Below are 24,483 nucleotides of genomic sequence, written 5' to 3'. Positions count from 1 at the left end.
ACAATCAACAACACAGAAGAAATGTGCAAGAAAAGACAGACGAAAATCCACGCAGGATTTGTATCTTAAGAGTTCAAGTAAATAACTACAAAGGCACAAGTGGAATGTGGTGTGCTGTTCTGCATGGCCTGAGGTATCTATTTGAAGAAAAAGAGCAGACACGGAACGGGAAGGAAGTGGGAAAAGAGGAGTAGGGGAAGAACATAGGAATATGGAAGGTAAGAAAGAGAACAAAATAGATAAAAATAAAAGGAAGTGTTTAGCAAAAGAAGAGAAGAATAAAAGCTGGAAGGGAGGGAGAGAAGGGAAAGGAGGGGAAGAAGGGAGGAAAGGAGGAAGGGAGGGAGGGAGGGAGGGAGGGAGGGAGGGAGGGAGGGAGGGAAGGGAAGGAGGCAGGAAGGAAGGCAGGAAGGAAGGCAGGCAGGAAGGAAAATGTTTCCAACCTAAATGTTTCTGTGCAAAGCAAAGCTTCTTGGTGTGCTTCAGACAAAACACACCACACTCTAAACCACAATGTTTCTTGCTGCCAGGGTCAGCCTCCTTCCTGCACCCAAGACAGATTGGTTAAAGCCAATAGCATCTCTGCCCTTCACCACATCAGGACATTTCTTTAAACAAGTCAGAACACTCACTGTCACTCTAGCCCCCCTTAAAAGCTGTCTCTAGATGACCAGACAATAAACAGACAAACAGCAGACAGAATACTGATGTGTCTAAGTTGCATTAAGGGACAGGCTCCCAGATGTAAAGTGGTAGGGTGCAGCACAATAAGGTGCTTAGCTTTGCCCAGGCTAAGTGTAAGCACATACATGCTGTTGAAATAACCTTGCTGTAGAAACAAACTATCAGATGATGCTAGTCAAAGTAGTATTCTCCCAGAAATCCTTTTCTCCAATATCATGACTGGTATTTTATACACACACTCAACTTCGTATTTCCTACAGAAACAATTTTTACTCACCCTTTCGATTCTCATTTTGTACACTGTTAGCTAACATCTCAGTATTTCATTTCCCTTCCTGTTATGCAGGCATCAGGTAAATCAGAATACAAGGATATGAAACAAAAATAGTTTTTTGAACAGGGAACATGGTTTGCATTCCCCAAAACAAAGAGAATACCAGCCTTAGGGTACATATTGCCAGAGAATTGAAGTCTGGAGACGTACTGCCACAATCCTGTTGATGTTGGAGCATATTAAAGCAGATGTTTCCTGTCAAGTGTTACCCTCTCCCTACAGTACATACTAGTATATTCCAGCAGTCACCTCAAGCAAACACATGCAACACTAGTTAAATATTCTGAGTGAATTCTCTTGTAATTCACTGCTCCATTTGTTAATGCCATATTCCTCAGCAACATTTAGAGTCCTTTGGATTATTGCTTCCCTCTTTTTAAGTTTAAAAACTCCCTTTGAAAAAGTCTTAAGCAATGCATCATGCACACAAGTTAAAAAGGAACAGAATTTTTAAATCCTTTCTTTAAATTACTGTGCATAATTTTGTTTTTCTTTAGTACCATTAAAGGTGGTGGGTGCAGGAATGGTATTTCTTTAATACCATTAAGGAAAAGCTCCAGTTCAACTATTTTGGCTAAACTGCAGCCACACAATACGGACACACTATACAAAGCGGTGGTTTTCATTTGTCGTCTAGCATAGACTTCAGGGAAGACCTCCATGACCTCAGAAGACAGTAGCCAAGTGGACAGGAATTGATCCAGTTCCCCCACAGGAGAGCTATTCTTACTACCAAGGTTCAGAAGCAGGCCAAAGCGCCAGCTGAGTACACTACAGTACCATTAATTTTGTAAACACAAACCAAATTACGCCATTCAGATAATAGTGGGGCTCTCATGACCAAAGAACTGTTATCCCACAGACATTGGGATGACATCATCAAATACAAAAGCACTCCTAGCAGAATTCAGCTTTCTCTCAAGCAAAATCATGAAGGATATTCACATACAAGATACTTTCAATCGCCATTATCTCTGTTTCCCTACTCTATTAATATCTCTTCGGAAAAAATTTCCAATTGTTTTAGTTTCCTGTGGAGTAGTGACCGTATTATTAAATCCTAGTTAGATGTGCTTAAAGTTAGCACTTCCTAACTCCTTCAGGAAGACTAATAAGTAAAACATAAGCTTCTTTTCATTTCCTAGGTACTATTTCTGCCATTCTACTGCACCTACTATTATAAAGGTTGCTGTGCCCTTTTCAATCCTCTTTATTTTAATATTTTCTCTATTCCCAGAATTAGAACAAAATACAGAAAATAAGATATATCAGCACTCAACAGCACAGCATAATTTTTTTAAGTACTCTGTTTATTAAATATGCTTTCCCTCCCCTGTTAATCAGATGTTGTTCTTATTCTTGTCCATATGGTTACATAATGTAGGTAACAGTTGGCCTGGAATTCCTTTTCTTTATTTCTAACAAAATACATTTTTCAAAGTACTTTTAAACAATTATTTCCACAGAACTGGATGGTACTAAATATGCATTAAGTGCCAAATTATAACTAACTCAAGCTGTCATACTTAAGATTAAGTCTACCACAGTAAGTGAGACATGTCTAAGAAACCCATGGATGTAGACTGGTATGAATATGAACAAAGTTTATCACCTAATCTCTGAATTTATGAAGATCTGCTATGCATCTTCTACCTCAAATGGGATAAAAACTAACTTGAATGAATGACAGATATGAGATAATATTTAACTATTTAAGAGATTTGGTTTAGATGTTGTATTGGGTGTACATGGCAGGGCTTGTCAGCTGGGGGCTGCAGGGGTGGCCTCAATGAGAAGAGGCCTGGGCTGCCCCATGCCAGACACAGTGAGTTCTAGTCAGCTCCAACAGATCCCAACAGGCACAGATAAGCCTAGCAGCCAAGCTGCTGCCCTTCTGGGAATACACACTTTTAAAGGGCAAAAAGCCATCCAGCAGTGGAGACTGAGAAGAAACGTTGGAACCCTGGGTTCAGAGAATTTCAGTCTCTCAGTGCTGACAGGCAATGATCTTCAAAAGCACACTGTAATTGACCTGAGGCCTTGGGAAAGGCTTCCCAGATTATGTAATAGCACTGAGATTGTTGCTGTGTAACTGAAGAGAAGTTTGTTGTATCCCTGGGTGGAATATGTAGAGATGCAGAAAATTTAGGTTTATGGGATATAGTAATACATATGTAACAAGATGGAGGATTTTGGGTGTAGGTTAGTTCTTCTTTCCTCCTTCACAAATCTGGGTGTTTTGGTACTAGTTCAAACAACGTGCAGTGTGGAACATGAATGATTAGCTACTGGATTTTAAGTAAAAATAAATTAGTTAGCATTCCATAATTGGATAGACTGGACTTTAAAAGACCTTGGAAGGTAGCGCTCGGGGGCCATTTTCACCTTGTTAACTTAGAGGCACATTCTGTGTGGGGTCAGTAGCTCTGACCCAGGAAGAGGTGACCAGTTTGGAGAGATGGTCCCGAAAGGAATTGCCTTCCCAAGGCCCGGTGTCTTCCCTCAGCTGCTGGCTGGAGGGCCCCTGCAGAGGCTGTCGGCTCTTTAGTGATTGTCAGCTCGTGATTTCAGCTCAGCTCTGCAGGGCAGCCTCCAGGCCAGACCAGGGAGAGAGATGAGAGGCTCGTGCAGCTGTTCCACACGAGGCAGCTTTATTGGTCCATACTCTGGTGAAGGGGAGCCAGGGACGAGCATCTCTCTGCCCTGGCAGGGGCAGGGAGCTAGCTTTATACGGATACAGAGGGTAGGTGTCAGAGGGTACAGGCCAGTGGGCTACAAAGGATCTGCACAGGGTCTCCCAGAGGATTCTGGGTCTGTCTTCTTCTCCCTGTAACTGAAGAGTAGCTCCCTTTCCAGGGGAGGTCCTGCTGGGAGATTGCTCAATCTCCTTATCTCAGCAGACGTCCCTCCAGGGCAGTGGCTGGGCATACCCGACACTGTACTATAGATAAGAAATAATAAACATCTGAGTCTGAAGAAAAACTCTGTGTCTACTGCATTTCAATCCAAACTCTGAGTAAAAGAACTCACAAAACAGAGGCAAAGAAGAAAAGAAACGAAAAAGAGAAAATCAATAAGCCTAGCAGCCAAGCTGCTGCTCCTTCTGGGAAAACAGACTTTTAAAGGGCAAAAAGCCATCCAGCAGTGGAGATTGAGGAAGAAATGCCTGGGAATACTGAGAAGGGAGAGAGGAGAGAGGCAGAAGAAAAGATGCTCCAGGCACTGCTTCTCCCTGCAGCCTATGGAGAGAACAGTGGTAGAGCAAGTGGTTATTTTCTGACAGAAAATGCAAGTGGTAAAGAGCCCACACTGGTCTAAATACTTAGTAGTTGCAAAGAAGGCAAAAGCCAAAGAGTTTTGGAAAGGTATGCAAACAGTGTAGATTACAGGAATCATGAATGCCTTATGCATATTATTTTACATCACTGTCCCACTGTAAGATGCCCTTGACACTTGTGGAACTTTTCCTTATGTTTACAGACACATGAAACTGGAATTCACATCAACATGAAACCTATCCTGAGAATCAACCTCTCCATCAGCCTCTCCTTCAAGCAATAGAATGGATTTCAGACAACAATATTCTACAGTTTTACTGAAAAATATATCTTAATACAACCATCTTTCCTGAAGGTCACCAGTTTCTTATGGTGGGCTTCTCTGGTGTCATGGGTTGGCTAGCATAGTCTTGGAAGTGATGTTCTCGCAAAGGGGTGCTTACAGCTTCCCCCCATGACCTGACAGAACCTATCAGCTGGCCAGTTTGAATATGAACAATTCTTTAAGCCACTTAAAGTTGTGGCCGCCTCTGTGATCCACACTTAAGAATAGACAAACCCCCTCCAAGCTCTCTCTCGTTTCCGGCGCTGGCACAGGTGGCTGCGGCCCCGGGCGGGGGCCAGCGGGCCCGGCCAGGCCCTGCTTGGGCCAGGCCAGGCCGTGCCACGGCCATCCTGGAGCCGATGGACCTGTTCCAGCCGTGGAACCCCCCCACATCCCTGCTATGTGCAGACAGAGCGGCTGGGCTCTCCCCCCTCTCCACTTCGATAAGCCACATTCCAGCCGCAAGGCCGAGGTGAGATTAACCCTTTTATTGCTGAGAAGAGCTGAAAACCTGAGGGAAGAGAAAGAGGAGATGCTTAAAGCTGAAATTCTGTTGTAAAGCTATGATATATCAGAGTATCCCATTGTAATTTCATGAAGATATGGGGGGTGGAGTGTTCAACTCGTAAGCAAAAGCACCTGCGTTGAGATAGGCAGATGCTGACGCAGCTGTAATTTCATGAGAAGTTTGGACAGGGAGAGATGGAGCAGATGAGGACTCTTGCTCCAAATGGGAAAGGAGAAAACCTCAGTTCCTAGAGATGCTCCCAGAGATAGTCCTAAAGATGAAGATGAGGAGGACCCTTTGCTCCCAGGGAAGGAGGAGGGCCTCTGTTCTTAGAGATGAAATGCTCCCAGAGATGGGTGAAGAGAACTTCTGTTTCTGAACGGCTCAACCTTAAAATTGTACCCCAAAAACTTCAAGAGTGGACCCTTGAAAGCAGTTGTGGGAAAAGCTGCAAGTCGGGGGAAGGGACTCACACGCAGGCAGAGAGAGTCCTCTTCCTAAATGGACTGAACAAAGTTATTTGGAAGTGGGCGGCTGTCTTGTTGTGATCATGTTTTCACAGCATGAGCAAGAAGAGACTGCTCTTTCTAAATGGACTGAACAAGGTTATTATGGAAGTGATAAACAGACTGAACATCTTAAGGGCTGTCTTTTTACATTGCCAGTGGGAGAAGGGAGGAAGGTGGGGGGAAGAGAAGTGTTCTGAAGGTGTGGTATAATTTTTTTTCCCCTCTTTCAGGTCTGTTAATAAACTTCTTTATATTCTTTCAAGTTTGGTGCCTGCTTTGCGTTTCTCCTAATTCTTATCTCACAGAAGATAAACAGTAATGAGTATTTTGGGCCAAACCACTACACTAAATTGGTGTTTCTGCCCAGTTTGAAACCCAACCCGCTACACCTGGGAATTCTGGAATACCTGAAGACTCAATAACTCATGCAGTGAACCTCCAAGGAAGGTGTCTACGATACTTCTAACTGTGTTCCAATCCATGTAGTCAGCCCACTTCCACCCACCCAGGGACAGATAAGGAGCTACAGAGAGCTTATGGGTGAGGATTAAAGGGAGAGCAGGGACAGGAGACATTACAGTGAGGATCTGCCACAGGCCACCTGACCGGAAAGACCAAATGGATAAAGCTCTCTACAAACAGATAGGAGCAGCCTAACATTCATAAGCCCTGGTGCTCATGGGGGCTTTCAGTCACCCTGGTATCTGTTGAAGGGACAACACAGCAGGGCACTAGCAGCCCAGGAAGTTCCTGGAGTGCATGGATGAAAATTTTCTTCTCCAAGTAACAGAGGAACTAACAAGGAGACATCCTAAGCTGAACCTTGATCTCACCACAAGGAGGGGCTGGTGGGGCACGTGACGTGCAGTGAGCATGAAATGGTGGAATGCAAGATCCTCAGGGCTGTAAGGAGAGCACACAGCAAGCTCCCTACCCTGGACTTCAGGAGAGCAGGCTTTGGCCTCTTCAAGGATCTGCTCGACAGAGTGCCATGGGATAAAGCCCAGGAGGAAGGAAAGGCCCAAGAAAGCTGGGTAACATTCAAGGATCACCTCCCTCCAAGCTTGACAGAGATGCATCCCAACAAAGAGGAAGTCATGTAAAAACACGAGGAAGCCTGTGTGAATGAACAAGTTGTTCCTGGGCAAACTTAAACACAAGAAGAAAGCCTACAGAGGGTAGAAGCAAGGACAGGTAGCCTGTGAGGAATACAGATTAACTGTCCGAGTAGCTTGGGGATAAGGCTAGGAAAGCTGAAGCCCTGACAGAATTAAATCTGGCCAGGGATGTCAAAAGCAACAAGAATAGTTTCTGTAGGTACAATGGTGATAAAAGGAAGACTAGGAAAAATGTGGACTCTCTCCAGAAAGAAACAGGAGACCTGGTTACCCAGGACAAGAAGGTGGCTAAGGAACTCCGTGGCAGTTTTGCTTCAGTCTTCAGCAGCCACAGTGCCTGAGTTGCACAACTAGTGGAGGGTGTCCCTGCCCATGGCAGGGGAGTTGGAACTAGATGATTGATCTCTGTGAAAACTGCATGATCTACACTGAACTACATGACAACATGTAACTTGTAAGTCTTCAAGAAAACAAGGAGAACCACAAAATGAAATAAAAAATAAATAAATCAACTGTCCTGGACACAGACTGAAAACTGCATAACCATAAATATTTGTAGGAATGGAAGGGAAAATATTTACATCCTTCCATCATTATCAGTTGCTCAGTTTTATTTAATAATCAGGCTTAGCTCCACAAAACTAAATAAGGCAGTAAGCACCATGAGACGATCTTTGCACCAGAAGGTCAAGTAAACATAGCAAACAATATAATTCAAACAGTCACAGTGTTATTGGAGGGGACTTGAGTCCATGCCTTCTGACATCTTTATCAAACTTCATGAAAAGAAGACAGACAAACATACGTAAATGTCACTGTTTCTTCAGTTCTTACAGGAATGCAGATATGGTGTTTATACACAAAATTAACTCTATGTATTTTATATCGTATTTCAACATAACGATAATGAGATTTTTGGACTGCTGAACAGAATAAACAAAATACATCAAACACTGACCTAACCATATTTCCTTAAACTAGAGTATCTACCCACAAGCAAGGAATATATTCCCAAAGACCCTGTCAAGTATTAGAGGAAGCAGAAAGCTCTGAATTTACTAACTTTTAAAAACTTCCTGAATAGGCAAACTGTAGATACAGCGATCAACCTTTTCACACAACCTACGTTTCACTTTAAAATTACTGTTTCCTGACTGGACACATTTAAGGGGAGCAGTAGATCGCTCTTGTCGTAGTAAAGCTATGCAGCCAGATGAACACTGAGACACAACTGATTTAGCCAATGCTTTTTCCACACAGACTATATTAAGGCAATAATATTTAATCATCTTATCTTGATATTTACAGAAAATTTAGGCCTGGATGAGACTTGTTCAAAATTCAGCTGCTAACACAAGATGCTCATCCAGGAAATCTTTAAAGAGCAGATTGGATTTATCAGAAATAGTTTTAAATATACTTTTAATCTGTCTTGAAACTGGGAATGGATTTGTCGACTGCCTGCAGCCTCTTACAGGACATTTTATATCATAACAGATCATATATTTCATCAGTTTGTAGTAAGAGGAGGGTTTTAATTTTTTGAATACCTGTTTAGTACTGAATTACTACTTTATCTCTTTTAAACTTCTATGACTTTCATAAAAAGGGCTGCCAGATTAGGCTATAAACCATTATTTACTCATAAAAGAACAAAGTTTTCTGGAAGAATTCCATCAAACAACCGTACATTAGATTTATCAATTTATTTCTTTTCCAGACTGAATTAAACTCTTTTAATGCAAGTAAAGATGGGAAAAATTAATCTAGGTAAAATCAAAATCTCATCAAAACCAGTTTAAAAAATAAAGCACATAAATACTGTGAAAATTAGAAGCTCTTATCAAAGGACTTCACAATTTTGGAATTGCTATGTAATAAAAAGCAGAGATAACTAATGTAATGATCAAGGTGATACAAACAAATATTTCATCTTACTTGTCCAGAGCTGTGCTGGTAGGCATGCTTCTGCCAAATCCTCGGACACCCATCTGACAAAAGTATGGAATGCAAGACAGATTGGCAGCAATTATAGCCAGTGAATCTGATGCATTAACAAAGAAACCATTTTGGCCAAGGATCATGTAGCGGTCCTGCAGGAGAAAAGAAATTTAAAATAGCATCCTAAATTCCATGTATTGAGGACACATAATTTCTTTTCCTAGATCTACTGGAGGTAGAGAAAAAAAGGACAGGCTTTAGGTTACTCACATCCCCCTTTGGGCAGAAAAATGTACTGGCACCATTCTGGCAGGTTTATAATCTCACTATCACACCATCACTCGCTCCTGCCTTGCAAATCAAAGCTCCAGATCAGTTTCTAGCTTCTGCCTCCTACATGTCACTTCAGCAGCTCTGTTTCTGTCAAGAGAATGCTTGTGTAGGATAATCTTTTTGCCAATGACATGCACTACTATGGAGTAGGAGAGTGTTTTGTGTTTACTGAGAACAGAAGACAGCTTTTTTTTTCAGAATCTTTTCATCCTTCTCCTACCTTGTCAGGGGAGAAAGTTGCTTCTGTAATACATTGCTTTTTATAATGCTGATAATATGACATTAGAAAATTTAAATAAACAGAGATTATGATTCAGTGCTTTGTTTAGCTAAAAAGCTCTTAATTTATGATGCTAACCAAAAAGGACTTAATATTGCTACTGTTTGCTTTGACAAGTCTGTATTATCTACATGCTGGTCTGTTCCTAACCAGGGAAAAAAGTGTTACACCAGCACAAGACAAAAACCAGCCTGTTATTTAAATAATTCTCATTCTGCCTTCAAATCCTGCTTAATTTGCAGTCATCTGCAGAGACAAATTACAACATATGTGTCAGATTTATGGGTTGCAAATGTTACCATCTGTACCTGAAAGTAATACCATTTTCAGCTTCAACGACTTACTGAAAAGCAAACAAATTATACTTACATGTCCCATATCTGACCCCAGACAAAACAACAACTATGGTGGAACCTCAAGACAGGTCTAAATACTTACTCCATCAGCATCAAAAGCAGCTCCAAATCCATACTCGCCACCTTTCATAGCCTCCAGCAAGGCAGTTGCATATGTTAAGTTTGGATCAGGAGGCTGTCCACCAAAATCCTCCAGAGGAATACAGTTTATGGCAGAATTTGCAGGAGCTCCCAATTCATCACACAAGATTCTTCTCACATAAGGTCCCATAACTGTGAAAACAGAAACCTGTCATGCAGTCACAAAAGTGTATGCTTGACATTCAAATCTTTCACAGCACTGTGGACATTTGATACAAACCATACTTCCAGCAATTCTATACGTCTGTCCTTGCAACAAACCCCAAACTATTATTTCAGAGAAGTATGTGATTGTCCTCACATTAAATAATTAATCAGTATGAAAATAATCAATTCAATATGAAAATCACAGTTCCCTACTACTGGAAGTGAAAAAGTAATCACTGAATGGTGAAAGATGCAGGGTTCTTTTACCCATTATTAAATAAAGAAATTATCGTACACATAAAGGAGTTTTTCTCACTAGAATAAAAATAAAACACTATTCTATGTGTCTAAATAACACACAATAGCAAGGAAAGTAAACAGTAGGGGAATGCAAATGGGAAATACACCTACCTTAACATCCCAATGCATGTGAAAATTGCAATCGATTAGTCCACCAAAGCATTTTACTACATTTTACTTGCTGAGTAATGCAGAGAATAAACTAAAACTTTCTCAAAACTAACTCCAAAATACTTCTTTATTTTGTTAAAGACATGACCAGTGAAGACCCCATGCTGTTATATACCATAATTATTACATGCTTTTGGTGACTAAACAGTCACTACCCGAGCATTCTGCATCCCTGGTACAAGTGTGAATAGGTCACTCAGAGGTAAAAAATGCATGAGTGACTGCTCTTTCAGCTACCTTACTCCCAAATCTTGCTAAGTGGAGCAGCTGTGACCTGAGGTAAAATTATGTAAGAGAAACTTCTTTTCACGAAAACGTAGATGTTAACTCTGTAAAATATACCATGATTTCAGGTTCTTTTCTAAAGAGTACTCCTGTCAAAGTACTCTTTTTGTCTGCCAATGTTAAGCTACCAGTGTGTAGAGGCATAAAAATATATTCCAGAGGTGCAGAGCTAAAATAAATTTCAGAAGGTAGTCTGTCAACATATACATGTGGTCCTTTGTAATGTCACTATATTGTGGCTAGTGGCTCACTTTTGGCTAATATATCTCATCTAGAAAGTCTTTTGATCAGATGCCACCAAGAAAAGGGCAAACCCCAATGATTTTTGATTGCTCCAACGGCTATTCACTGTTACACATAAACATGTGAGCGACATTTCAATCCGAATTTGCCTGGACTCATCTCTCTCTTTTGATTCTTTTTGGCAATTTTCAGAAAAGAAGACCAAAATTTTTTTTTTTCTGAAAAAAAAAAACCCAAGAAACTACCTTCTTTGTCGTACCAAGAAGTATTTGTGTATACACTTAATCTACATGTACTTTAAATTATAGAACGGATATCTCTCCACCAAAAAGCAAGGTCATAAAGCCAATTCTCTGTCACCTTGTAAATAAAGTAAACAAACTCAAGTCCTTTAAAATGCTTATGATGCATCAGCTTTCTAACCCTAAGACAGACTATGCATCTTTTTGACAACATGTAAAAATTCTTAACAGTCAGTAACACACCTGGATATCAGAGCTTTTTAAGGCACTTTAGTAACATTCTCTCCAGTATGGTACATGGCAAGAGGCACTGCCTTCCTCACTGCATTGCTCAGGGACACCATATGTCCTCTGGACACAGCTTGCCAAAGTGGGTGTTCACACTTATTGGATGCAGACTATAATCCTTGGCCACAGTGAACTGTGTGTTCACACTGACTGTGAACTCACTATGATATTTTGAACAGTGACTATCACACTGTACTAGATAAAATGCTTTACAGAAGTTTTCTAAGTCTATCCAGCTCCTTTTATGGGTCTGTTTTCGTAAACCCATTAAAGAATGAAACCTGGTTTGCTTGATAGAATCTGTTTTCCATATGATAATGTTGAACAGTCTTACTTACACTCGTACCCTTCAACTTATTATCTGCAGAAATCTTTATTTATATTTTCATAATGTAGCCTAAAATAGATCTCATCCTGGTCTGTGTTTCCCTAAGTGACACAGCTTGTATTTTTTTAACATCAGCATACCGCTGATCCCCTTGCTGTCTTCTGTGACATTTTCACCTTGTCTGGAGGACACTGAACTTTGTTCACTTTTAACATTAGTGAGACAAGAGGTCTCAGCTAACTCTTTAATTTCTTTATTCAGGCTTAACTAGTTTTATACCATTTAGAATTTCCTCTTAGTAGAGAGACTGCCTTGTAACCTCCTCAGTCACTGGACACTGCAATATACTTCAGGACCCTGTCATGGCAAGATTACCTCATCTTGCTTGCTTCCAAATGCAGAAAGGAAACTTTTATTGGACACATATGCCTTTACTTATTTACCAAGTAAGATAAACCTCTTTGCCTAGTAAGGCATCTAACCCATTGCCTTTGTTGGTAGTGTAAGGTTCAAATCTTACTACCCTTAACTTTTATTACACAAAAGTCTGACATTTATATGCTGTACTGTTATTCAGAAATCAATGCAGTGTACAACTTTAATTGGGAAGTTATTTCAGTGTACCTACAATTCTGCCCCAATAGCACTTAAGTTCATACCTCCATTCATGGCATCAATCCTTATTTTAATCTGATTGGGTCCGGTCAGCAAATTTCTGATGGCATTGAAATCAAAAATAGTTCGAAGGAGATTGAGGTAGATTTCCACAGAATCCACAATTTCCACTAGAAAAATCACACAGAAAAGAAGTGACTACAGCGCACAAAAGTTAGGTTACTTCTTCCAGCTCTCTTCCACCCAACTCAACTGAAATCAGAGTACGCAACCCCTATATGACACAGCTTTGCTTTGAAGTCCACAGAGGAAAAGTCACGGTCTCCCAGTGCCTTCAGTGTGGCTACCATCAAGCTTTAAGCCTTGAAAAGATCAAGTTCTGCCTCCTAAAGACGGCAGAGATAATGTAAGTTGACAGTTCCTATTTCACTGAAGACATCAATGAGCATACATTATATCAAAGTAAACTCTTCATAGATCATTCACTAAACTACTGGAAAACTTTGCAAGCTAAATAGGTTTATTCTCAGAGGAGGAAGATGTCCATGACAAGTTGACACAAGAGGTTCTATTCTTGTATCTGACAGCAGTATCTCTCTGCATCATTTCTTCAAGAGAGACATACAGTCTATTATTCTAAATTCTGGCACCAGGAATACCTGTGTTCAGTTTGTTGCAGATGGACAACAAACTATACTTTTGCAGTGTAAATCTCATTGATTCAGGAAAGTAAGGCTCAGATGCAACACGTTTTTTTGCTAAGGTCTTGATAACTTGAAATTTAAATTCATAAAAGCAGAGCACTACAATTTTTTAGTTCTTTTGGATGTAAAACACTAAACAAAAATGAATTAAGGAAAATAAGTCTGTCATAATGAAAGCAGTTACAAAACAAATGTCAAAAGCCATGATTCTCAGTCTTCTTGGAACAAATTACATTTCCTGATTAAATTAAAAAGCATATGTTATACAAATATCTTTTCATCTGGTTAAATGAGTATCTTGAAATACTTTACTTACAAGTTAAATTATTACTTAAAATCTCATCCAATTTTGCTCAGAAACACTAACCTCACACTAATGCTCTTCTTTAGAGTAACATGAAAATGACACAGACATTTTTTGAGCCTGAGAAAAACACTTAGAATAGATTGTGACAATATGCTTGAAGAAACAAAAAAAAGTTCTCAAGGCTGAAAAACAATCTAAAACATATTTGAAAAAGAGCCAATTCTACTGTATATATTAAAAGTCTCAAACATTCACTAAGGTTATAGTATTTCATCTCTTCTATGCCCTGCTCCTAACAGCACTTTAGTAAGCCTTAAGCTTTACATATATGAACAAATGTGACAACTACAGTGGAGTTCGTCACACATGTGAAGATAAAGCACATGTAAGATTAAAGTCTAAAAATTATTTTAACTCCTGCCAAACCTAACCTCAGTTGTTTCAACACCTCTGTAGCCTGATTCACAGGAATTAGTTCATACAACTGAAGAAAAAGCAGAAGTTTAAAAAACATTCTCTTTGCTTTTTGTTTGGCGAAAAAAGCCAAACATGTTCTCTGCAATAAAATAAAATACTCCAGCAAAACCAAAATTTAAGGACTTTTTAAAATGAAAAACTTTATTTCTCAAAATGTACATTGTCTTGAAAGGTGCAGTTTGGGTGAAAAACAAAATTACTTTAATTCTAGGGCATCAGGAATGTGGAAAAGTTCTTGAGGCCACAATAGAGTCTTACAGTATTTGAAACATATGAAATATACATGAAATTTGAAATACGTGTCAGAACCCTTATTTATTTGTTTTTGACTCCTTCAAGAAAACAGCTGTGTTAGATAATTTTAAATCAATTGTAAGCACAGAAGTATTCACATGCTTAAAATTAAATATGTGCTTAAGCAATCCCTCTACATTTGGAGTCACTGGATGTACAAATCCCACAACTTTTCAGAAAGTGTGAGCAAAGGATGAATAAACTGAGAGTCTCATTTACTCTTTTGTCAATTAGACTTCAATAAGCAAACCATTCCTAGTCCAAAAAGGTTTGCGTTTGGTGTTTAACTACTAGAAGCATAAGAACATAAATTTGGCAAAGATACTTGGCTGAAAGATGAGGCCTGATGCACTTAGAAGTCTGTAACTCAGATTCCTTAAGTGCAAAACAAACGTAAAAGCTATAAATGCACACAGCATTAGACATAAGCAAGAGGAGCTGGAAACCATGGTGCAATTAGAAAACTATGACCTAACTGCTATCACAGAAACATGGTGGGATGAGGTACATGACTGGAGCACTGCAGTTGAGGGCCACAAGCTTTTCAGGAGACAGGCTGGGAAGGAGGGGTGGGGGCACTGTGCTCAATGTTAAGGAAGGGTCAGATTGTGAAGAGCTCCTCTGGGAAACGGCCACTGAGACCCTGAGGGTGAAAATCAAGCAGACCAACATGGCTGGGGTCTACTACAGGACACTTGACACGAGAAGTCTCTTGATGAGACCATCTTCTTTGTTAAAAAAAAAAAACCAAACCAAACCCTACCTCCACTGGCAACCTCGAACTTCCCTGCAATCTCTCCTCCAAGTTTCCTGGGACTGTGGCAAGCTGTTGGAATAATTCCAGCAGCTGCTTTCATCTTTCAGATGATATATGACAGACCAACATCATCTACCTAGCTTTCTTTATTGACACTGTACCACATGGCATATTATCTCCGAACCAGAGAGACATGGATTTGATGGATGGACTATTCAATGGATCAAGAATTGGCTAGATGGACACAGCCAGAGTGTTGTGGTCAACAGCTCTATGTCCAGGTGGAGGATTCTGCCCCTCTGCTCTGCTCTGGTGAGACCCCACCTGCAGCGCTGCATCTAGCTCTGGGGTTCTCAGTACCAGAAAGACATGGACCTGTTGGAGCAGGTCCAAGGTAGTGCCACAAATATGATTGGAGGGATGGAGAACCTGTCCTGTGATGACAGGCTGAAAGATCTGGGGCTGTTCAGCACAGAGAAGAGAAGGCTCTGAAGAGATGCTACAGCTGCCTTCCAGTACCTAAAGGGGACCTTATACAAAAAAATTTCAAAACAGGCAAATAGTGTTAGGACAAGGGGGAAGGGTTTTAAACTGAAGGATAAGAGATTTAGGTTAGATTTGAGGAGGAAATTCTCTAATGTGAGAGTGGTGACGTATTTGAACAGGTTGCCCAGAGACGCTGTGGATGCTCCATCCCTAGAAGTGTTCAAGGCCATGCTGGATGGAACTCTAAGCAACCTGGTCTAATGAAAGGTTTCCCTGCCAATGACAGCAGGGTTGGAACAAGATGATCCTTAAAGTACCTTCCACCATAAACCGTTCCATGATTCTATACTTTGCCTTCTATTTTGATAACTTCTAGTAAGGCATCTTAAAGAGCTGAAGTTCTGCTTATATAATTACCCATTATAATTCTGCCACAATATTGATGTTTAGACCCAATGGACTTAGTATGCATAAAAGCGTACACTGATACCTCGGAAAGGTTTGAATTTGTTCTCCAGATCAAATTCTTGTCTTCCTAGGCGTGATAAATCAACTCTGAGATCTGGACAAATTGCATATTCCTCCAAGGTTTTGCTGATTTGATAGATCTTTTCTGCAACCATGTCTGGAGCGGGTCCTATAAGAGAAAATAATGTGGTGGGTCATTTCTTTCAAATGAAGATTTCCTATTTTAAAAGTGAGTGCTATAGCAAACATTTTTCTGAATATATTTGAGTTACTATGGAATAAATAAAACCAAAGTACTATAGTAAATAAGGTCTGTCTTTTCACAACACAGGTTTAAAACATTTTTCAAAAAAATAAAACATGGAAGTACACTGCATTACTCACAACATTTTGATTCACATAGAGTATTTAAATCAATTCTTATCCAGGGGCAGGGAGAATGAGGTAACCACAGTCACATTTGTTTGGGTTTATTGGTCAAAGACTGCCTTTTTTTTACTCTGCATGGAATCTCAACATAGCTATTAAAGGAAAGCCTGTTCTTCAGCAGCAGGTTCTGGTGTTTCATAGGACTTTCTGCAAATGCACACCTGTGAAGATCACATAGTTTGGTGTTTCCCATTATTTCATTACAAAAACATACCATTTTTAGAAGTCTTACCAGTTTTACAATGGTACTGTATTGCAGTTTCCCTCTACTACCTGAATGAAATTTATCTTTGTTAGAATTCGGTTGCTCAACAATTAGCAATTACAACCTGGATCAGTTATGTCATTCAGAAACAGAAAACACACCTTACTTGTGAATTACTTTCATTGCCAAAGCTTGAAAAATGGCTTTATTTTCACAGATTTACTGTAAACCAAACAAAAGTTGCAGTCTCGATGCAAAAATTACTAGATGAACTATGCCATATGCAGTGCAAAGGTTGAGTCTGAGTTGTAATTGAGTATGAATTGCAACAAAGTCCCTTCTGGCTGATCTGACTCTTCACAGCTTATATTAAAGCTACACTTTCACTCTAAAAATTATTTCCTTTATTCCCTTTTACATGTTCTCTCTCCTAATCCAAAGCGTCTTTGAAGGTGTTTTCAGTGCAAATTTCTCATTCCTCCAGCAACGCTGCTAGAGCAGTGCATTGCCACATAAATTAGTGTCTTCCATCTCAGATGCAGTGTACCAGATGGTCCAATACAACAAAAACCAGCTACTTAATTCTTCGTTTAGCTTAGAAAATTACTTCTTACTTGTCTAATCCAAACCCAGCCAAAGGGTGAGGATGTCAATAGCTCCAGATCCTCCTTGATAGATGGATGTATTGTCTACTGGTATTTCCAGCTAAGGAGATACCCCAGAGTCACTCTACATTCTCTTCTACAGCTACAGAAACAAACCACTTCTGCTTGACCTGGATCTGCAAATAGACTGAGCAAGAATATAGAGCAACAATAACCTTCCCGAGGAGCTTGCTGCTGTGCCTAACCACAGTCTTAATTCAAACGCCTTGCCTAATACTTAACTCATATTTTCTCAGCTGGAACTTAAACCAACTACTTTTCATTATGGCCCTGTTGATTAACATATATAATTGAACCTTGTGACCTCGGTTTGAGCAGTGTTTCATATATAAAGCTTAACAGCCTTTTTGAATTCTCTTTAAAAAGGCAAAGCACACTAGAAAGACTGCACCACCAACTGTTACCCATCTACCAAGCAGATTTTAAATGCACGTGGTGTTTTAAAGTTTATAGAGTGCTAATGCATCTAATGGTTTGGCTCTGGTACATGTGTGCTGTGACCCTGGCTTTCTCACTGGCTGACCTGACACAGTCCTTTTAATCTCTCTGGGATTCCAGCCTATTCTGTTTATAAAATCACACTCATTTAACCATGCACGTTTTTCAATTACACAAGGGAGAGGGGAGAAAGCACTCCTTCTCAAGTTCTCCCACCTTCAAAATGGGGAAGGAAACATTTTATAAGCCCTTTCAGTTCTTTTTTTCACATTGAAAGCACTCTACATGTGTGAGGTATGCAAGGTGTCAGCTACCATCACATAACGTTATATGAGTGTACACAGATCTATAATGTAAAACATACAGAATGTATAACATACCTACACGTATACACAAATTCCACTATTCAGTGGTGGACTTGTGCTAAAATGGTACAGCTCTCTACCTGGGTAAGACCAGTTACTTCCTGGATAAACATAAGAAGTGCTTTCTTCCACTCGAGACAATGAGTTATACTGCTTCTGAAATTACATGCTTTAAAGTAAATGCCAAGACAAGCAACACAGAAATATGAGGAAAACAGAAGTCCCTCACAGGCATCTTTATAAAAGGATCAGAACCGTTACGGTGATCTGGATGACTATACAAGGTACTGTAAAAACAGGATGGCAAGTCTGTCGTTTATAGAAATCTTACAGCTACCCCAAGGGCTTCAATGAACATTTAATGCTTATTTTTCAGACCGGTGGAGGCAAATACACTTCTATTATTAAAAAAAAAAAAAAAATAGAGAGATAGAGAGATGCCTATGTTCTTCACAGTTTTAACAGAAAAACACATAGTTACAAACACCTAGTTATCCTTGTACGAGTATTTCCAGCATACCAAGATGGAATGTTGTAGTGTGTTTTAAAAAAACCCCATACCTCCATTGGCAACTTCAAACTTGACTCCAAATTCTCCTCCAGGTCCCCCAGGACTGTGGCTAGCTGTTAAAATAATTCCACCAGCTGCTTTGATCTTTCGGATGATACACGAAACAGCAGGTGTGGATAAGATCCCATTCTGTCCAATAACCAATCTGCCGATCTATGTGGAAAAAACAAGCCAAAGTACTCTGAATAGTACCAAATGTTTGAAAATCAGTATATAAACACACACACATACGGGCATGTATGTACAGGATTGAAATGGTAAAGTCCTGGTATGGAACATATTCTTTTGCAGAGAAATATACGTACATGAGTTGGTTGCATGCTAATCTTGAGCACTGACAAAAAATACTGTATCCTGGCACATTTAACCCCAGTGACCTGGATATGACAGCAAAGCAAGAGCACAGCAATGATAGGGATTTGCAAAGCTCCCAAGCGTAATACTAGGCTGTCATCCTGCAACCAAAACTTGCCAGGTAACCCTGCAAATCAGCAAATCCCCTCAGATATCAGCACAGTTTAGGGCTGACTCTGTGGACACATTTGCAGGGCTGGAACTATAATAGAAAGAGAACAGAAAGAGAATTGCCTTTCATAGGGCAGCCTTCCAGTGCAATCACAAGTATCACTCCACACTAGGACCTGCAGTCTCTTGTAGTTACACTTCTGCTGCCAAGACACCCTTGGATGTCCGGCCCCATAAAAAGCACTGCACCTCCTTCAGCCATCAGTGACTCCTTGGCTATTCCAAATGAACAGGGTGTGTTTCCCCGGGCACAGCTGAGCAGGGGAAGTTCCCACCATTCTTAAAATAAAAGAAAACCTTTCAGGTGGTGTTATTAAACACTGACTCAATGTGTTTGGCATTACATGCAGTTCCACTGCAAGGTTCCAATTTCAAAACCATGCCTTCATCCCCTACACCAATACTACAGTTTCAGCTTAACATAAATAATCTAGGAGCCAACAAGAAATGTATTTACAAAGAAATACAAAAGAGTTCCAATTTCTGGGAAACAGGAAGACCAAAAAAAAGCAAGGGGAAAAGGGGAGGTTAAGAGTTACAGATGAGAACTGAGGCAGCTGTATATGGAGCTTAAAAGGATATTGTCCAAGTTTGGAGTTTCTCAATAACATCAATACAAAAAAAAAAAGTAAAATCAGCCCACTCACCACCACCACTACTGAGTAGTAGTTTGGAAGGTGCAGGGCAGTTAGGGGAGGCAGAGGGAGAAGCGGAACACTGAATCCCTCCCACTCCCCATCTAAAAACAGACTAGGAGTTGAACTTCGAATTTCATTCTCTCGTTTGAAGGAGATTTGGTATCTCTACAGTCTGTGTGGCAAAGCAACAGCACAGGAGGTGTCACTACCTGCCTCCTGTCCATGAAGAGCTGTTCCTTCATATACAGATGACCTTCTTCTGGGCACTCACGTGAGGACCTTAATGGTTACTTAGAAGTGTGCTTCCAAATAACTTCAGAAAAGCAAAGGATTAAGAGATTATTTAACCTGGTTTTGTGAACTATTTTAATAATTAAGACTACAAAGAAATTATCAACTTCAACTGCAAGCATAAATTACTTTTTTGATAACTCTCACCAATCAGAAACTATGTCTATCCATTTCTCTTTCACTGAGAATCACAAGACCTGCTTTCAAATTTTAAAAAATGTGCACTCTCCTATCTGAGATTTCTACCTCAAGCTCTCATGAAAGAATGATTGTTTGTCTACCTGCTTCTCTTTTCAGAGTTTTTGCAGATAATTTTGAAGCCTATGGAATGTTGCTGGAAAACAGGAGAGCTAAGAAGTTAAGAAACAAACAAAAAATTATAATGGAAAGAAAAATACTATTTCAAAAAAACCTGAAATCGATTGTTTTGAATATTGTCCCTCCCTTTTTTTAAACTATGAAGCATGTAGAAAGCTAGAGCAATGACTCAATCTTCCAAATACAGCTGTCAGAAATGTGTGCCAGCTCTTAAAACGGTATTGTGTATGGGTAAACAAAAGGAATATGACAGCGATAGCATTTTAAAAAATACTTGAAAATAACCACACAATCTATCTGGAGGTACTCAAGTACAAATGCATTTATGCTTGCATGCAGGCTTATCACAAACATGTTTTTGGTATTTCCAAATCTAAACTAGTGAGTTTTAGTTTTTGTCTTCATGCACAACACCTGTAGTTTTAAAAGTTAGTAGAATATTTAAATTATTCACAATGCACAAATTGCCTAGGACTACCTCTTCACCATATTTAATTTCTTCCCATTCAGCAGATGTTGAACAAACTGGTTTTTCCATTTTTCTGGATGCCAAATATTAATATAAATATGAACAATCTGATTTGCCTTAAGCATTTGTCATGATGCTACTATTTCTATACTACATAGAAATATTATTTATTATGCTGATTTCTGTACTGTAGAAATACTGCAATTTTTAGTATGCTAAATTAAGGATCCTGCAAATCAAATTGCATAAGATACATTGGTATTTTATTTGCAGGGAATACTATAAAGTTTCACCTTATATTAAGGTCATCAGTACTTCTACACAACTCCCTGAGGAGAGTGTAGGCCTTAGAGGTGTAAATGTGCTACCCATCTTCCTTTGCTTTCTTCATTTTGGTGGCAGGAATGCACAAGGTCATCTTCTCCTGGTTCAGAATCTCTTCATTTTGAACCAAATACTAAACTAGCATTTAATTATTTCTTTAATTAATTTAATTAATATCCGATTTTACAGACTTCTTGCAATCTGGGCTAAAACAGTAACCAAACTCTATCCACACACTGACTCACAATTAAAGTTCCAGTAATATCCTTCTGAAAATCTTGGACAATTTCATAGCGTGGAAAAGTTATCTTTGGAATTCAAAAACTTGCATGGCTACAAGATCACAGGCATGTAACATCCCTTCTAATACTGTGTCCCTATGCCACATTCTATTTTGTCACTGTACTTCTAGTAGCAACAGTAGAAACAAAGAGCCTCAACAAACAGTTACAGCTGAAAGAATAAAGTACCCTAACAAGTACTTTACAAGAACACTTTTATGCAATATTACTGCTTGCAGCTGTGCCTTTTTAGACAATTCAGCTGATTACCATGGAGTCACTTAATGCTTTTTAAATTCTTTTTCCCAGTAATCTCTCATATGCCTCAGTCAATTATACTTGAAAGAACATGAAGCAAGCAGATTACATCCTGAACAACTTGGGGCTGTGCCTCTCTATCTTTTACTATAGTACCCTAAAGATGACTGAAAACCACACTCAGCGTAGAAGAAAATAAGTATCACACACAGCCAGGGAGGGAGGGCAAGATTTGCATGAAAAGTCATGGAAAATAAAAGCAATATGGTATTACATAGGAGACAACCAGAAAACTCAACTCTCCGCCACCTCAAACTTCTACAGCATTACTATCAATATTCTGCAATCTCTCTAGCATGTTGTCATGACTTTCCATATTCAGTGTAAGATCATTAGCTTCTCACCTGCCACTGAGACTCACAAACAACAGCTTTTCATTTAAACCTATCCTAAACTTTCCAACAAAAATGAGACACTCCATCCAGCTGGTGAGTCTAATATTTGCATCTAATTCGTAGAGGAACTGTATTGCAACTGCTGGAGCCTTCTACCTCAGTTCTTCCAGACATTAAGGCTGACAGACACTACTACTGGCAGGACACAGGTGGGAAGGGAAATAGAGCCTCAGATATTCTCCTACCACTCCACTTTGTCAAACTGCTTGTTGCAACCCAGAATGGCACAGGACCTCTGTCCGGCCTTCCTCACGCTCCCCCACCTTCCCATGACGTGCACTCCCTTACCCAAATGCGTTTGCTACAGCCCCAGCTGTGTGCCCCACAGAGCTGGTGGAGCATGTGCTGCTTGCAGCTGCAGAGCATGGGAAAGCTGTGCAGGCTGCAGCTGTGGGGCATGTACCTGCAGCCCTGAGCTGGAGGGCATGAGCCAGCAGCACCCAGGATGAGCAGACCAAGCACTGGCAGCTGACTGAGCAGGGGACCTCATCTCACTCCTTGTACCAGAGCCTATGCCAACCGTGCTAAGCTGTTAGCACAGGGGGAATGTGGGATGAGTCACCAAGTTAGAACAAGAGGAACCTAGCAACTCTAAAGGGCAATCCATTTACAGTTGATAATAGAAAATCACTTTTATTTTTGTACTCAGCAGGCACAACTAACCATGACACTCGGTATGTATCTTCCAGGAGGGAGATTAAAGTTCAGTTTATCAGCACTGTGTGGCTATTCCTCTCCTGGCACTCAGGGCAGCTGAACATTTTCAATGCACCTTCAAGCTTTCCCCACATTTTATCTGATCCAGCCTACCATCAGTTCACTTCTTTCACTCTCATACTGGCTACATGATTTCTCATGATACTAACCTCATCTAAAGGGAGAGATTTTTGCTCTCATGAGTCTTCTCTTCCTCTCCCACTGCTTACATAGCACAGCACTAAGCAATGCTATCAAGTAGATTTAGATATTTTCCCAGCAGGTGTATTTTAACAGCCAAAAAATAACACGTACAGATAGTACTAAGTAATTAAACATGAGACTTATACATTTACACTGTGCTTGAGAGAAACAGAGGTGAGGGTGAGCAGGGTGAAGACGTTACAAAGAGAACAGAGGATGAGAATATGGAAATGGGAAGCCCTTTCAGTAGCTCCCTACCAGCTGGGCTGCTGAATTTCTGAGGACTGTGTCATTAGCAAGATAATCATGCGTGAATTCAGATCTTTGTGAGAACTGTGAGCAGAAGAGTTTGGGGTTTGGCTTCAGAAGACACTAGGGAGAAACTGTGTTTCTAAGAAACCTGCAGTAACTTAAGAAAGGGGAAGCATTATTACAGCACGGTGCCAGAAATATGTCAAACTGGAAATCTCCTGAGGGCAGAACGATATTCAAGGAAGACGGGGCATGTGACAGTAAGAAGGAGGCAGGCTGATAGGAAAAATTAGTCAGCATAACTTGTCTGAGAAGCCCCTGCTCTTCTAAACCCTTAACTTCTTCAGCACGTCAGTCCTTGTGGTCACCCTGCACTGTAACTAACCCATTCCTGTAGCTCCTACCAGCATGCAAGGACAGGCAAGAACTTCAGCCTCAGCAGTGCAGTTCTTTCTGCCAGGCTCTTGCTTTAGTTGTTGCTGCACTTCATCTCACCTGGTCAACAAGTACAACTCCATCAGTGAGACTATCTCCACTGAGCTACATGGGCAATGAGGCTAGGGAGCAGCACTCCTCCGCAACCTGTCCCCCTTTCTTGCAACTCCCCACACACCAGCCCACTTCCTCTGCCCTACACCCACTCCCTGCATGCTCCCTTCCCTGACACTGCAGATGGAACCGCTGTGCCAGTCTTGCCACTGTCCCCACTTCCACCAGTGTACCCCCCAGCGCCCTTCCACACCCTGGGCCACATAAACCCCGGCCTCTGCCAAGTCCCTATATGAATGGTGATTTTGCACTAGGCAGACGGTATGTAAGACAGTAAGTCTGACATCTCAGACATCACTCAGCATCTGCTTGATACTACCAGCACATTGAGAACATGTTTTAGAAGTAAATTTAAAATATTCATTATTCATACAAGACTGACTGGTCTATATAGCTTGTACATGACAACAAATCAGCAGGGAAAATTCAAACACGTATGAAGATTCATTTCAAAATGAAAGATCTTCTGAAAGCACTGCCTTTGAAGCACTGAGCTTTTGCAAACAATAATCCCTACAAAAAGAAACCCTATAAAATTATATCACTCCTTCTGCCAAATCTAGAGGATCAGTCTAGGCATCACAACAAGAGACAGCAGCTTCAACTCTGCTTTGAAGCGGAACTTCAAGCC

General features: G+C 40.3%; 1 protein-coding gene across 1 annotated transcript in view; it reads right to left on the bottom strand.

Annotated features, from left to right (window-relative positions):
* The window catches only part of PGM5 (phosphoglucomutase 5), a 75,056-nt gene that overhangs the window by 49,463 nt on the left and 1,110 nt on the right, over positions 1–24,483 (bottom strand). Inside the window, exons 2-6 of the mRNA XM_048292318.1 lie at positions 18,583–18,745; positions 15,942–16,088; positions 12,471–12,596; positions 9,749–9,939; positions 8,695–8,849 (exon numbers count right to left, since the gene is read on the bottom strand). Coding sequence (XP_048148275.1) covers positions 8,695–8,849; positions 9,749–9,939; positions 12,471–12,596; positions 15,942–16,088; positions 18,583–18,745 — 782 coding nt within the window. The remainder of the gene's footprint in view (positions 1–8,694; positions 8,850–9,748; positions 9,940–12,470; positions 12,597–15,941; positions 16,089–18,582; positions 18,746–24,483) is intronic.

Source organism: Corvus hawaiiensis, chromosome Z (genome assembly GCF_020740725.1).
Source record: "Corvus hawaiiensis isolate bCorHaw1 chromosome Z, bCorHaw1.pri.cur, whole genome shotgun sequence".
In the NCBI taxonomy this organism is placed as follows: Eukaryota; Metazoa; Chordata; class Aves; order Passeriformes; family Corvidae; genus Corvus; species Corvus hawaiiensis.
This window is presented reverse-complemented; position numbering and strand designations above follow the sequence as displayed.